Here is a 16465-nt window from a genome sequence, read left to right on the forward strand (position 1 = left end):
ATATGGAATGTGCCTTGGTATGCAATCTGTACTGTGGGTACTGGTTGGTTTACTGGCACATTAAAGCAACAACATTAAGCGGGTCCATATTACAGGAGGAGAGTGCATTATCCACCCTGCAGCTTTCTGTCACGTCTTTGAAATTAGGGTTAGTCTTGTGTTGGCACTGTGTCCCTTGAGCACCACTGGAAAGCGCCAATGCGCTAACCAAAGCTAAGGACAAAACACAGCATGGAACAGATTGCATGTTAAGGTCTGCATTCCCTGTGTCTAAGAGCATCAGTCTTGGTCTTAAACAAGCTCGTCATGTTGAATGATGTGAACAGTCACTCAAGGGAACAAAGAGCTCAGGAACAGAGAAGAATGGGATATTATGTGCAGACTACAGAGACGGAAGAACTGAATTAACCCTGAGGCTGAACATAAGAAGAACCCCGCTGGATCAGGTCACATACCCATTTAGTCCAGTATCCTGTCCTCACACTAGCCAATCAGATGCCTGTGGGAAGCCTGCAAGTAAACACATCTGCAAAAGCACATTCCCCACTTGGGAAAAGCAGCAAATGGTGTTCAGAGGCATACCACTTCTGTTACTGGACGTAGTGCACACTCATCATGACTATTAGACATTGACAGCCTTATCCTCCATGAATTTGTCCAAATTGGTGGATATTGCTACATTTTATGGCAGCGAATTCCATAGTTTGAATTATATGATGATCGTGTAACTGGTTCCATTACTATGCCTCTGGTAAGGCAAACTCTCTGTCTGGTAGCTCACAACAGAGAGCTAGTGTGATGGCTTAATCATGGTGTGTTACTAGCTGATAGTTCAAATTGAGCTAACCTTTGTGAGGCGGTTGTTCACCCAGTTAGCCAGAGGTTTCTTATTTAGAAACCACACAGTCCTTCCAAAGAAAAAGGAAATAATGAGTACAGTGAATGAAAGGTTTCTTGCATGACACTACTGACTCCATACATTTCATCAGATACCTTGCAAAAGTGTATTTAGTAGTATTTCATATTTAACTATATACACAATAGTATTGAATATCTGAAATATTTTGCAGACAGCACGATGCGTTTAACAGATGATATCAAAAGAATTTAATGTATTCAAATTCAGGAGGGTAAAATGTTGCATTCAGCATTGGAAATGTTGATGAGTTTAAATATCAAATATTTGGTAATACCTGCTTCAACTCTGTATTCTACATGTTCCATGGTATAATTGTGTACTGTAATTAAGTGGGAAGTGTTGACGAAACAGATGTACAGGGAAAGCACACAATGCTGTGTTCAGATGTGTATATGGATGCTGATGTCAGCATTTGATGAAGAGAGTAGTGCCATTTTTATATATAATGACATCCAGTGGACTCCTGGCAGCATTTTAGGGCTGCCACCCCTTTCCTATTTTCCATTTTTTAATGCTGTTGGGGGGGGGGGGGCGTATGAGGGATTGTCTCTCCAAATAAATATGTAGGATTTGTGACGGACCTGTGAGGAAGGTGGACTCATTTCTGTCCACCACTGCTGAGAGAAACCCAGCAGCGGTTTCCCTCCATCTCCTTTACCTCAGGAATGAGGAAATCTCATTAATGTCAATCTCTGCAATAGCTACCATACAAGTTGACCTTCATTTTTGCTTACCTCAATTTTTGATAACTAATTTGCTTCGTTAACAGGGATGAGGGTTTGGCATTAATTTCACCTTTTCTAATATTATCCCTTGGAAATTAAGTGGAATGAATATTAAGGTGCCCGGTTTTCCCCCCACTGAGAGTGAGATATTCTAATTTTAACATGGAGCTGGTGACACCAATGTTCGTGTCAGATGAAGGATTCCAAATTGTTGAATGTTTTACTTTCCCTAATTTTCCAGCTTTGTATCTGAGCAAGAAACAAAAGTTCATGGCAGAGAAGAATGGTGTGCTCCCTCTTGTGGGCAAAATCTAGTCATTTCTCCTTTGTGAATGCTATTTGAGATACAGTAATTAATGTGTATATCTGGATCTCTTTCAATCTTGAGACATGAAAAGGTAAATTGAAGTGGGCTGGATTCAAAAGGACTATAGGTCCATGCATATTATTTGAATACAATGCATTAGTAACTGATTTGAATAGTTGCTTGGATTGAAACTTTAGGCTATGCCATAATCCACTGAAACTACAAAATCAACATTCTCCACATTTAGGCTCAGAATCCTAAAAGTGTTTGTGCCAGCAGATAAAATGGTGGAACTACATCTTGTTTCAAAATATCCCATCACTATAGAAAATACTCTGGTATCTAAACCATTGGGGGAAATTCACTTCTGTCCTCTCACCTACTACTTACATTCTCTTCTTATTGATAATTAATACTCATTTCTGGAAGAATGATGTTCCTGGTTCCCATATATTGGCTCCTCAGAAGGACTTGACTATGTTTACATGGGCTTTCCATGAAGGGCTAGAATACTGAACATCCCCTTTTCAGAAACTTCCCTAAATCTGAGCTCTTTATGGCGAAGCCCCTGACCATCAGGTCCAGTCGTGTCCGACTCTGGGGTTGCGGCACTCATCTCACTCTATAGGCTGAGGGAGCCAGCGTTTGTCCACAGACAGCTTCCAGGTCATGTGGCCAGCATGACAAAGCTGCTTCTGGCGAACCAGAGCAGCGCACAGAAATGCTGTTTACCTTCCCGCCGGAGCGGTCCCTATTTATCTACTTGCACTTCGATGTGCTTTCGAACTGCTAGGTGGGCAGGAGCTGGGACCGAGCAATGGGAGCTCACCCCGTTGCAGGGATTCGAACCGCCGACCTTCTGATCGGCAAGCCCTAGATTCTGTGGTTTCACCCACAGCGCCACCTGGGTCGGCGAAGCAGGAGGTTTCAAAAGAGCTGGAAAGATGTCCTTTTTCCTTCCCCTCTCTTGAAACCTCTCCCACTCTAGAAACCTCATCCACTGAACAGCAGTGTATGTGATACAATAAATCTATGAAATAAATACATAAAATACCTGGGCAGGGAATATTCAAGGTATGCATCAGTATATTATTTTGTAAACTAAAAGAAAAAAAGAAGCATGAACCTTAGCTCAGTGGTTCCTGTGTTCCATAGAATATTGAGGGTATAAATTTCCCCCTCTCAATATTTTGCAAGATTTGTGTCAGACAAATTCATTCTCTGGGTAAAGGAGAAATTCACCAGTTTCTTGGAAGTGGGGCTAACTATTAGTCATGGCTCAGACTCTTTCCCCCTCATCCCCCCTAATTTGTGTTGGCTCTAGCATTGTTCCAGGGCATTGTAGAGAGAAATAGGTGACTGCCACAAAAGAAGGTGGAAAATATTCTGGGAAGTGGAAAGGGAGCAAGAGAGATTTTTTACTTTCCCCCAGAAAAACCTTTTCTAACAACTTCTGCCTCAGCTTTGGTTGTGGGTAAAATACATGGCATGTTTAGGGTTCATGGGGAGGAAAGTAGAGAGGGGCGTACTGGCCTGTCAGTCTTCCTTAATATCCTAGAGGATGTCAAAAGTGTTGGCAGACATTATAGGGAGTTTTCAGAAGGGACAAAAGGAAAAATACTCCGGGTACCCTTTTCCAGTCTCTAGAGACTTTCCTCCACTGCTGTAGAGAAATAAAGTACATAGTTTTGGGGCTGAGAGCTTGGCCAGAACCTTCAGCACAGTGCAGCAGGGGAAGGTTTCAGGAATGTAAGAAAGAAAGAAAAGTGTGTGTGTGTGTGTGTGTGTGTGTGTGTGTGTGTGTGTGGTGTCCCCCAACATTGAAAGCCTCGAACAGCACTACGAGGCTGCTGTTGCAGGCTGGCTGTAGCATAGCTGCCAAGTTTTCCCTTTTCTCACGAGGAAGCCTATTCAGCATAAGGGAAAATCCCTTTAAAAAAGGGATAACTTGGCAGCTATGGGCTGTAGTGCTAAAAAGGAGCGTTCCTATTAGGGACAGCTGTTGAGGGTTCCTACTAGTAAATGTTGTATAATATCTTCCAAGCAATATTGTTGAGCTTCCTAACTCTATATTCTATGTAATACAGACAAAGCTATTTAAATGTCAATAGCTCTGCTATTCAGGTTTAAAGTGACATTTCAAACCCACTGAAACTTTTAAATTAATATAAGCGCTTGATTTTAAAGGTACTTCTTGAAAATGCATCAAGTACTGCTAGATATTTTGCAGCTTCACAGGGTATTATATAACAAATCACAATAAATAATAGTATATATGCACAAGGATTTCAGACCTGAAGGCCTTATACTCAAAATCAAGGTCTCTATATCTCTTCAGAAAACATAACAATGTATTATTTTTATATAGCTCATTTCAAGGAGTCAAGCGGTGTGTGTGTGTGTGTACATGCCCCCCCCCCATTTTTATCGTCACAACAACCTATTAAAGCAACAGGTCACCACCCATCACACTTTTGCTGCGCAGATACTTGTATGATGGCACCTCAGTAAACCGCTTTCCAACTATTTAGCAGAGTTGTCATTTCCTCAGTGAACAGTAGGCAGTAAGCAGTGAACAGTAGGCAAGTTATTCTGTGATAAAACACTCAACGACGTCTTGATATCACGGTCAAGAGATTTATTACCTGACCAGTCATAAAAAGCATTCCAGTAGCAAACAGCTATTAATGGCATTCTTTCAGTTAAAAGTCTTTCAGTCTCTTCAGCACGGCATAATTACAGGAACAGTCCATCATCTCATTAGCAGTCCTGATGCAGCTCTCCTTGTCAGACGTCTTCCATCTGCCGTCAGGTGTCAGGCAAAAGCGAAACTGATCGTTCCTCCTTTTATAGGCATGCTTAAAGGGCCACAAATGTTCTGGAACCTTCTAGAAACTTCTATCTGTTTCTGCCAGAATGATTCCCTAACGCAACTGTGTGAGGCAGGTTGTGCTGAAAGAGCATGATAGCCCCCCCCCCCACCTTGTCTTCCTCTTCTGGTAAGCAACTGCCAGGTAGCTAGCACTGTGGCACTGTCCCATCGATCAAGCAACATCCAATATATAACCTACTGTATTATATTACATGAGGCACTTTTGTTTTCAGTATTTAGAATGCAGATCCTTTAACAGCTATTGTGATTCTACTCTCTCGTTAACAAGGCAAACTTGAATTATGTCAGTGGCTTTGAATGGGTGGGTGGGCAAAGCCTCTGTTTTCTTGGCAAATAAAATAATACTTCAGAGCACTGGAATGAAACCGCACTCACTTAGTGACATCTTGGATGTGACGTCTGCAGCCTTTTGAACTCATTATTGCTTCAGGTGCCCTGCAAGCTCCCAGATGCTTAATGCATTTCAGGCCTCAGCAAAGTGCTTGTATGATGTATTTTAATTCCAATTGCTGCTTGCAGAAAGGTGAAGTTTATTGTATTCCAGCTAAAAAGGAGCTTGACTCAGCATATGGCAGGGAGCACTGATTTTGTTCAAGTCTGTAATATGCCAAGCAAAAAGCTTCCTAGCGCTAAAAACACATTATAATGTTGGGTGAGTTGGGTGAGGAAAGTAGGCTATATGCAGGATCCTTTTAAACCCTAGATCTAGGAAGTGTTAAAGCCACGTTGGGTTCCTGTGTTGAGGTGATTGCCTGGGTGATGGCCCATTCAGAAAACAAAAGAAAGGAGGTTCTGTGCGAAATGGCAAATGGTGGAAAGAAAAAGCCTGAGTTGAGAGCTAGAGAGAGAGAAAGAGCCATGTTTGATTTCAGAGACTATGAAAGAAACAAGACCTTTTTGGGGTGCTAATGCTGTGAACCCCACCATTGTAGGCTCAGGTTGCATATATGTGTAAATAAACCATAAAGGCACCACAATCTCTGCTGTGCCTCATTCCAAAAGGAAATGTGAACCCTGAGTAAATGTCTGGAAACGCTGGAATCTCACACCACTCAGAGATTGGTGTGGTGTGAAATAATAATTTCAAATAATTTCTCTTTTTATATGCATCTGGTATCGAAGAATCTTTTTTTAAAAAAAAACAATGTATACAATATTTCCTATATACAGCATTTTCCACTGCCCCCCCCAGTGGCTCCAGAAACTAGGCTGATACCAACCTCATTTTGCAAATGGGGAACAACTGAAGCTGCCAGGACCACCCCTGACCTCGTGGCTGAACAATAATTTAACCTCTGGCCACAGAATCCAAAAGTCTACATACATCTGGCTGTCCACTGGCCATAGTGTTTCAGTTGCAGTAACAATCTGTTAATCATTTTATTTAGAGAGTAATAAGATATCTTGGTAACAACGCAGCTTAGCTCAGTTTGGATGCCATCCCAATGTGCGGAGGAGCAATTCAGATGGCACCAACTACCACACATTCAGTTTAAGGTTTGCAGGAGTGCCTGTGTGCAAAACCATTCTGCATAGAGAGCTCTCATTCTATTACTTTATCCATTTGGAATATTCCAAGATCCTCTGTGAAAAGAGGCCCGGTCCTGCTAAATCATGGTTTAAGCTCAAGCAAAGCCTTGGGATCACCCACTCTCCCTACTCTGTCCTTCTCCCACATGACTGGCAGAAGGTCTTTGCCAGTGCTTTGTTTCAGTTTCACAAATTCTCGCTTGAAACCAGTGATTGTGGTTTAAAACAAACCCTGGTCAATTTCAAAACAAGCCAAACTGAAACCATGAGCTAGGAAGCTGGATTGTTTAGTTAACCAGAGTTCGTGATACAACACAGTCTCTACTAACTATGTAGTGACAAACTCAGGTAGAGAGGGGATTGGTTGTATGTGTTGTGTTAAAAACAGTTTTAAAATCACAAAGATTACATAGTGTTTGCAAAGGCACAAAGTAGAAAAAAAATGCTAAACAATAGTATCATCATAGAACTGGTATTTTCCTATGTTTCTTTAGTAATAAACCCCTACTTTTGAATGCTATGTAGGGCATCCAGGAATCACAGTCCAATGGAAGGATGTTGAGTTTCCTCCCTTGCCTCATTATCAAGTACTTTGAAGCATGGAGTTGACTTGTAGTAAAAACACTGCCTGGTGTAGTATGGAGAGCACAAGGAATTTAGGCATGTATTAATGCGGGTCAAAACACCACATACGTTTATAGAAAGATTTGAATAAATTAGGAGTAAAATGTTAGTGAGCTGAGAATGCTTGATCAGTTGCTATAAATATATTAAGTTTTACATAGATAATTGTATATATTGTATGATATTGTATATGAAAAACTAGTTAAAAATTAATAGTAGCTAATAATACAAAGAAGGTTGTGTACGCACCACCAGAACTTTGAGTGGTGGTTCTACTCCAGAAAGGCTTCATTGTATAGATTAAACACATCTGAAGAATTCCGACTCTCATGCATGACTAACATAATGCCTTCAGCTCTAATGTAATGAAATTTGTTGTCCAATACTCCCAAAAGAATGGGAAACTAATTCACACTTTATTATTGCATATATTAATGAGTTGAGCCCTCATGTTTCTTTTTTAAAAGTGGCATGTTATTTCAAGGGAAAGTCAATTGTTCCAGTGATTATTAATCCCTACCAGCAGTCATGTTTACTGGTCATAAAAAGTAAGTAGTAGTTTTTTAGCAAATGAACATAGAAGGGAAGTTAATTGTAATTTCATTTTCTAATGCTTTATATAAGTAACAGACTGATCCTAGTATAGACATGCTTTAATTGTACTGTTCTTACCCATTAGCTGCAGTGTTGAGGTACAGTTCATCTGCATCTCAGTGCTGGATTGAGAGTTTAGCTCAAGGCTGGAACACCTCCAGACATTGCTGAATTACAACTTCCACGATCCCTGACCACTGGCCATTGTGGCTGGGGCTGATGGGAGTGGGAGTCCCACAGCCCTGCTCTAGATCTTTGGGTCCATAACTACAGTGATTGTTATCATTCACAACGACTCGAATACAGTCTGGAGAAGATGGGCTGGTTCCCTGTTTTCTCCAAGGACAGGACTAGAACCAATGAGTAGAGATTGCACAGACTTCCCATGGGCATCTGGTTGGCCACTGTGAGAACCGAGTGCTAGACTAGATGGACCTTTGATAGGGTTGCCATATTTCAAACAGTGAAAATCCGGACAGAAAAGTTGCTGAGCTTTTTTTGGCCAAAACAGCACTGCCTATTGGGCTGTCGTACATCTGCTCAGACACTGCTGCCGAATGAAGTATTCCAGATCTGTCCAGAAAATTCCTTTCAGCTAAGTATCACTAGAAACTTCCCAAGGGTGAGAGCCATTCAAAAGTGGAACAGATTGACTCAGGAGGTGGTGGACTCTTCCTTGTTTGCCGTATTGATGCAGAGACTGGATGGCTATCCATCAGGGACACTACAGATGCAACTTGCATTGCAAATCCTGCATTGAGAGGAAGGGTTTGACTAGATGATCCCCATGGTCTCTTGCAACTCTGTAAATTCAATTTATTCAGACACAGGATGCCTTGCTTGCTCTTAGCAGCCCATGTTTTGCACCATCACCTCTCTGGTTGTTGCAGCTGTTATTAGCTAGCCAAAACAGCTTTTGGGGGGGGGGGGAATTGAAGGTTGTGTTGCAATCGATAACCACCACTATCTTCACAACCTCAATCAATAGCACAGTGTGAATAGATCTGGGACAGTTTAATCTCTACAGTTGCAATAGAATGCATTGATTAATTAATGTTTTCAATTAACCTCCTTTGTAATGTAAAAAGGAAAGGTTCTGACATCTCAATTTGAAACATTTGAGTGTCAGTTCCATGTGATTCCTCCAATGTTACTTCAGAAATGCTTTAAAACTTCTCTTACTACAGCAAAAAAGATTATTATCCAAAGATTGGGTGGGCGATATAGAGAAGCAACGCAATCTTAAGCTTGGTGGGGGGACATGTTCCCCAGGACATTTGGGCGTTATTCCTTCATTTCATGTGCCAACTTACTTATCATCCCTTCTTACTGCCACTCATCGTTTTGCTTTTATTAAGGCACGTTTTTAATGTCTTCCCCTCAAATGTCCTCCTTCACAGATTTTCTAAGGGCCAAGTTTCGGTTTTATGTGCCTGTGATAACTCCTCGATTGAAACCCTGCAGCACATAGTGTTTATATATCCTTTATATTGTGCTGTCCGGAAGAATTTATAGCTCCCACTAATTCAAAAACTCCCTGGGCATCTGGAAGATTCTCACCTTGCTTTTTTATTGCAAGACACAAATCCGTTTGTAACTCTACAAATGGCAAAAAAATTAACTTCTGTTTTGACATATAAGAGACGGAATGGATTGTTATATACAATTTGAAATTCTTTTATTATATCCTTATCTAATTCTGTATATCCTTTAAGCTATTTTACCTTTTAATTGTAAATCAAATTGTGCGCGTTTCTGTTCTTGTTTTATTATGTCTATGAGCTTAAAGCTGAAATAAAGTGATTTGGATTTGGATTTAAAACTTCTGCCCATATTGCTTTGCTTTAGAACAGAGGGGCCTAAGCTTACTCAAGCCAAGGGTTATAGTGGCCCAAAGTCAAAGTTTTTTTTATTTATAAGGAGTTGTCACACCACACACACCAAAATGGGGAGCCTGCAGAGCAAAACAAAAACAAAAAACCCTTTGGCCTAATGACATCACAGTGGAAGACCCATACCTACACTAAAATAACAATAATGCTAATAAATTTATTTCTTTTTTAAAATAACAAATGGGGATGGGTCTTGGGAGTCCACAGAAAGCAATGGCAGACAATCCACAGCCCATGTACACCACTGGGCTGTGGGTTATCTGTCATTGCTTGTTACTATGTTAACATAACATGCAACTGATACCTATTCCGCTGGGAGATGCTTTGCTTGCACCGTTCTGTGAAGAAGCTCTATACTTTTCCTGGAGCAATATTTGAGCAGCTATGGAGGTGATGCCATCGCACTGAAATTCATGTGATTGACATACAAGTAACAGTGCTCCAGTCTGAGATATCAGAAATGTTAGGCTGTGAGTATGGCTGCTGAATGGAGAACATTGTATTTGTCAAATTTATTTGGGTTTGAGAGCAACCTAGTGGAAGGCAGTAATCACCCACCTTGCTCAAGATGTGGCTAAGGAGAGCCTAAGTATGCTGTTTGATCACTTGATCCTTTTGCCTAAATATTAAGAAGTTTCAAATACCTTCTTTCTTTTTTTGCACAAAACACAAAACTTTCAGATATTTACATTGCCGCAAGGGATGCGGGTGGTGCTGTGGTCTAAAGCACTGAGCCTAGGGCTTGCCGATTGGAATGTCAGCGGTTCGAATCCCCGCAGTGGGGTGAACTCCCATTGCTCAGTCCCAGCTCCTGCCAACCTAGCAGTTTGAAAGGACACCAGTGCAAGTTGATAAATAGGTACCTCTCCGGTGGGAAGGTAAACGGCGTTTCCGTACACTGCTCTGGTTTCACCAGAAGTGGCTCAGTCATGCTGGCCACATGACCCGGAAAAACTGTCTGCAGACAAACATTGGCTCCCTCAGCCAGTAAAGTGAGATGAGCACCTCAACCCCAGGGTCATTCGCGACTGGACTTAACTGTCAGGGGTTCTTTACCTTTTTATTTACATTGCCACCGCTAAACATTGATACATATTTTCCCCAAAAATGTGGTGGAGGAGCACACAGATGCCACACATAATGAAAACAACACTTTGATGCTATTGGGGATGATTGTGTACTTGATACTAAGCCATAGGTGCAAGCAGAGAAGACAACTTTGCATAATAGGATCGTAAGAATCATAATAGAATTGTCATATTTTCTGTTACATGAAAACAGAGAGATAAAGAGCTGTCCTGTGAAGGATTAAGGAAAGAAGGCTGACATTTTGGATTTATCTCTTCTGGCATACGGCACAATTGAGGGCCCCCTCCAATACATGAGGGAGGCTTTGAGAATGGCACAGAAGCGCCGGAAGCGAACATACGAGTCTTTTTTGTGATCGCATGTCTTCCTTTCAGTGATATGTATGGGGACATCTCATCATAGGAGAATAGTGAAAAAAGGAGATGCAGGGGAGGCTAACAGTGCATTACAGTATATACAAATGGGGATAATGGAATCCCAGACCCTTTTAAAAAGAAGAAAAGAGCAGTCACTTTTTGAGGGGGTAATTCAGAAGAGGGAAGCAGCATGTGGGTGTGCACTGAACTTGCTTCACAGGCTCCCTTTAAAAATAAATAAGAATGTTTATATATAAATAAGGTCTGGTATTTTTGTATGTTTAAATTTCATCCTACGCAATATCTTTAACTTACAGGCAATGAAAGTTTGGAAGAAAACTATGTCCAGGACAGTAAAATGGGATTTGTTATCAATGCCATCTATGCTATGGCTCACGGCCTCCAAAGTATGCATCATGCTCTTTGCCCAGGACACATTGGACTGTGCGATGCCATGAAGCCCATTGATGGCAGCAAACTCTTGGATTTTCTGCTCAATTCTTCATTCATCGGCGTTTCAGGAGAGGAAGTTCGAATTGATGAAAATGGAGATGCTCCTGGAAGGTAAGCAACTATGTCACCCTGCCTTGCCTAGCTTGTGCAGTTAGAAGCTGATACTTTTAACACTGTGAATAAGGGATGGTGCTCCTCTAGTCGCTGCTGTACTTCAACTCCCATAAGCCCTAACCGGCATGGCCAATCGTCAGGGATAATGGGAGTTGTAGTTCAGCAACATCTGGAGGGCTGCAGATATCCCATCTCTGCTATATAGTACAGCAGATGGATAGTACCAGTAAGAGGGAGCAACGTAGCCAACCACCATGTTAATCAACAAAAGAAAAGGCCATTGAGTTCCTTCTTTCATATGATAGCGTTAAGCACCAGTAAAGAAGGCATGGCACAGGTTCCATTGAAGCAAAAGTAAAACAAACAAAAAAGTTTCATGTAAAGAACTGTTGGCGGAAAATAATTCATTTTCATACTTTTTAAAATAAGAATAGTTTTATGTTAATTACCTGCAGTAGAGGTTTAAAGCTCAGTTATATGAAAATACTGTTATGCTATTAGGCTTCAAATTCACACATTTTGCCGCAGCATTACAACAGAATATAACAAAAAGGTAACACTTTTCCTATAAAAAAATAATAATGAACAAACACCACTTGTGTAAGAAGCCTCTGATGGACTCAAAGCCTTAACATAAGGTGTGCAAAGCTGAGCAACAATGCACTCCATATAAGTTTATTCACAAAGAATCACTCATTTTTATATTAAGAATTCTTAATTACATTTATTTTCTTCATTGACGAAATAGCAGAGGCCTTTATATTTGACCATGTTTCTATACAACTATATTCAGTAAGTATCAAAACAGGAACAAAATAAAATGCAATGATACATATCAAAAACATTTTATGCTTTGCTGATTATTTCACAATTGACTTCTTTGATGGTTCTAATTACAAGCCACAACTTAAATAAACTCTGTAGACTGTCAGATCATATAAGTGTTTTTAATCTTTTGCATACTGTGTGTATCAAATTAATGATAGAAAGCAAAGTTCTGTTCCAAAACATGATTCATGTAAGATATCCAGTACTCCAGCGCAACATTTGCTCATTCAGATGTTTTGGACTACAACTCCCATCAGTGACAACAAGCATGCTGTAAAAACAACTATTTAAAATATTCCAAAAAAAGGAGTAAAAAACAGGTGCTGAAAACAGTGCAGTGAAGGCATTTACCGGATGTCACTAGGCAGGTTCCCAGAGTATAGATGCTGCCACACAAATTAGGAACTGGTATTGTGTGGCACCTGTAACAGTGGCACTTTTGCACATCAAAGTGGTTGAGCAGGCATATTATGGGGCAAGGTGATCTCACAGGTAAACTGGTCCCAAATTGTTAAGGACTTTATATACTACTAGTAACACCTTGAAATTAGCCCAGTAGCAAATTGGCAAACAGTGTTGATACCTGGGCACAGCTGTTCTACGCTGACACAGTCTAATTCCTTACTGCAAAGTATGTACTTAAGAAATATTAAGTGAATATATCCCTGTAGAGCTTGTGGGCTGGTGTTGGCCATAGTAAAGATCTATAACAAATATTAAAGGGGGAAATTCTTCAGGTGAGACATAAATAGCCCTGAGTCCTTTACTAGTGCATCAAAACAGACTAATCTAATGTTCCTTCACAGAAGATAACTGGCTTCTGGAAAAAAGATAAATGATGTTTATGCAGCCTGGGGTTTCCAAAACTGGGAGACTTTTTGAGCATCTGGCAAAGTGTGATAAATAGCTGGCATTTTATGGACAGATTAGGGGCCACAGCTTTGACTGGCCATCTGTCTGTACTTTATCAAAACACATTGCAAATTCTAGTCAGGTTTTAGTGTCCGCTATATGCTCAAAAGCAGAACATTAGAATTAGGCTCTGTCAACAGCAGGTGTGTCATTAAGGCTGTAGACTAAGCCCCACTGAACTCAATAGGGCAAGCATAAGATTGTAAGGTGACATTACAGATGTAAGAAACCATGTTGTCATGACAATGTGCATCAGGTTTGTGTGCTGCCCAGGGTGGTAATGCATCCTGCTTTAACTAGAATAGCCTTCTATTTGAAGGGCCTTAAGAAGGCAAGCCTCTCTTTGAAGTCATCCTCTAGTTTAAGAGCTGTCCAGTCTAAGATCAAGAACTGTAAGAAGGGAGAGCAGGTGCCTTGAAGATGCCACACAACAGTTGACAACTGTGCAACAGACTGAACAACTGCACTGGTCCAAAATCTTCTTTGCACAAACCCACATTCCCTGTTGTTTTAAGAGCCCCTAGCAAACTGGGGGAAGCTCAGGAAAAAAAAAATACTTGAAATGTTTACATTCAAGCATACAGAAACTGAAGTAAGATGCCCTTGGAACCTTTGGGCAGGAAATCTTCCGAAAATACAGTTTACAATTGACTTGCAGAAATGTGAGACAGGAGTTATCTTGTTTCAACCTCAAGGGGGGGAAAGATTGGGGCACTGTCCTTCTGCTCTTCAGAATCTGTTTGCCTGCTCCTCATTACTATGCAGGACACAAGCACCTGTCTGGCTTTTCTGTACAATTTTTCTCCGCATCTGTATGGTTGTGACACTCAAGGGGGGAAATGCCTTTGCCTGAGCCTAAAGCCACCAGCCAAACAGACCAAGCAGCTGCCCTGAAAGAAGCCTGTCTCTTGCAATTTCTAGGCAAAGTAAAGGGTTTCTAGCTGCTTCTTTTTCCTGTCCCTGAATCTTGATCAAAACATTCCTCTGCTTGCCACCCACAACCATCTTTTCTTCTCTATCCCAACAACCAGCTTGTCTGTCTAGACTCAGTGGTGATTCCGCCTCCTCCTTCCTCTGCTCCTTTCACTCCTACTTCTTTCTCCCCCCACCTTGAAATTACTGCCGTCAATCTTCCCTTTTGCACAATCCCTTTTCCCTGTAAGAAGAAAAAGCAGCATATCGTGGTGGCAGCAAACGACTCCTGACAATGTAGTGCTGGTATGTGGTGGGCAAGGAGCGTGGGCAGAGGATGAAAAGCCTTTGGAAACATGTAGGCTGACTTTGTTTTGGTCTTCTGCAAACATAGCCTACCTCCCATGAGCAGGCGAACAGCAGATTTTCCACTTGGATAACTAAATGTTCATGAGATGCTTGCAAAGCTGCCTTCCATCCATTATTAAACACAACCCTGTGATTAATTTATGTCAAGGATTCTCTGAGCACATCATAAGAAACCTCCGTAAGTCAATGAGAACACGGCTTGGGCCTCCACAGGTTTAACAAAGACAGGTGGCTCATCTGCCAGACCACTTTAAAAGGATTTGCCTGCTGTTCCCTGAGAGAAGGTGCTAGGAAGAGAAAAGAAAAGAATGGTCCCTGAGCCTTCCGGCTTATCTTATCAATGACAGAACCACTTATTTCAACCTGGGACTTGCCTCATTCACAGGCAAAATGGGGAGGTGCAGTTTGAAGGGCCAATGGAATTTTAGTGGCTGTTCCATACAAAAATTACAAATGGAGACTGATAAAACTAATGCCACTCCCCATGAGTGTTGGAGAGCCATTGATAGTTCAAACCTCTGGTGACCACACCGCAGCCGTTCTTCCTTACTCTTCCCTTTCAGACACTGCTAAAAAGACTACAGAGATTTCTTCACTGTTAAAATACATTCAGTCAGAAACCTTTCCTCTGTATAAAGAAACTGATCAATAACATCCATCTGATACTGTATGTTAAGGACTGGCGCTGCAGATTTTATAGTGAATTTAAAATACTAGTATTATTGAAATGAACTACGGTTTGTTTGATTGCAGTGAATCCATCCTAGAGCTGGTCTCTTGTAATGGTACTATTAATTTGCATTTCTGTTCTAGTCTTGTGAGATGCTTTGAACACATTAATGTGGAAAGGTGACAATAATATTACAAATAAATAACCACCAAGCTTTTTCTGTCTTAAAATGAAAATCATACATGCAATTATTTCCTTATTTCCATTTTTATTTCAATAACTCAGCATTGCATGATTGTGCTTTACATTACTTAATTTAAATGAAACACATACAATCACTGACACAGGATGGCATCTTCATGCTGCTAAAGCCAAAAGTACCAGCAAGATGGTGGTTCTTTCTTCGATAAATTTACATTAACAGGCAGGTGCCCTGGAATTTTGGTACCCCAAGTAGTTGCCTAGCTTATCTTTAGAGTTGTGCTGGCTCTGGGACTAGCCAGTTATTTCATTGCCCTGACTTGATCCTGACAAACTGAAGAGAAGTTGCAGCCAAAACAGTCACTTGTAATGATTTTATTGCACATGAAGAGCATGAACTGAAAGAAGTTAATTGGAAGAAGTCTTCCATTTAGAAGCTGAGTGGAACAGGAAAATGAGACTCTGGTCCACCTAGAAAATTTTAATTTGACTTACCACACTCTGCTCTTGTTCCCCAGGTATGACATCATGAACCTGCAGCACATAGAAGCTAACCAATATGATTATGTTTATATTGGGACATGGCACGAAGGGGTGTTGAATATTGATGACAATAAGATTCAGATGAACAAAAGCGGAATGGTCCGGTCGGTGTGTAGTGACCCCTGTTTGAAGGGTCAAATTAAGGTATGTTGCCAGTGCTTGCTCACCTGAGGTATCTCTATTGTGCGGTGGGTGGGGGAGTTAGCGTTAAGATAAATTGTAGCCCTCCCTTGGGATGCAGTGCAATCTTTGCCGGGGGCAAAAGAAATGACAAATTCTGATTCATTTCAGTAAATCTGCATATCTTTGCAAAAAAATTCTCTGCTCCCAGGAACCATGTGTACAGCCTTATTATTATTATTATTATTATTATTATTATTATTATTATTATTATTACGAGCCTCTCCTTTGTTGGAGGTTTTAAAGCAGAGGTTGGATGGCCATCTGTCATGGATGCTTTAGCTGAGATTCTTGCATTGCAGAGGGTTGGACTAGATGACCCCTGGAGTCCCTTCCAACTTACCATTCTATGCC

The 16465-nt window shown here is 40.9% G+C and overlaps 1 protein-coding gene across 3 annotated transcripts in view; it reads left to right on the forward strand.

Annotated features, from left to right (window-relative positions):
- GRM1 (glutamate metabotropic receptor 1) overlaps positions 1-16465 on the forward strand; it is a 162538-nt gene that overhangs the window by 117430 nt on the left and 28643 nt on the right. For all 3 annotated transcript variants that reach the window (XM_035110662.2, XM_060272734.1, XM_035110664.2), the window contains exons 4-5: positions 11247-11493; positions 15907-16075. In XM_035110662.2, coding sequence (XP_034966553.2) covers positions 11247-11493; positions 15907-16075 — 416 coding nt within the window. The remainder of the gene's footprint in view (positions 1-11246; positions 11494-15906; positions 16076-16465) is intronic.

This window comes from Zootoca vivipara, chromosome 3, assembly GCF_963506605.1.
Source record: "Zootoca vivipara chromosome 3, rZooViv1.1, whole genome shotgun sequence".
NCBI classification, from domain to species: Eukaryota; Metazoa; Chordata; class Lepidosauria; order Squamata; family Lacertidae; genus Zootoca; species Zootoca vivipara.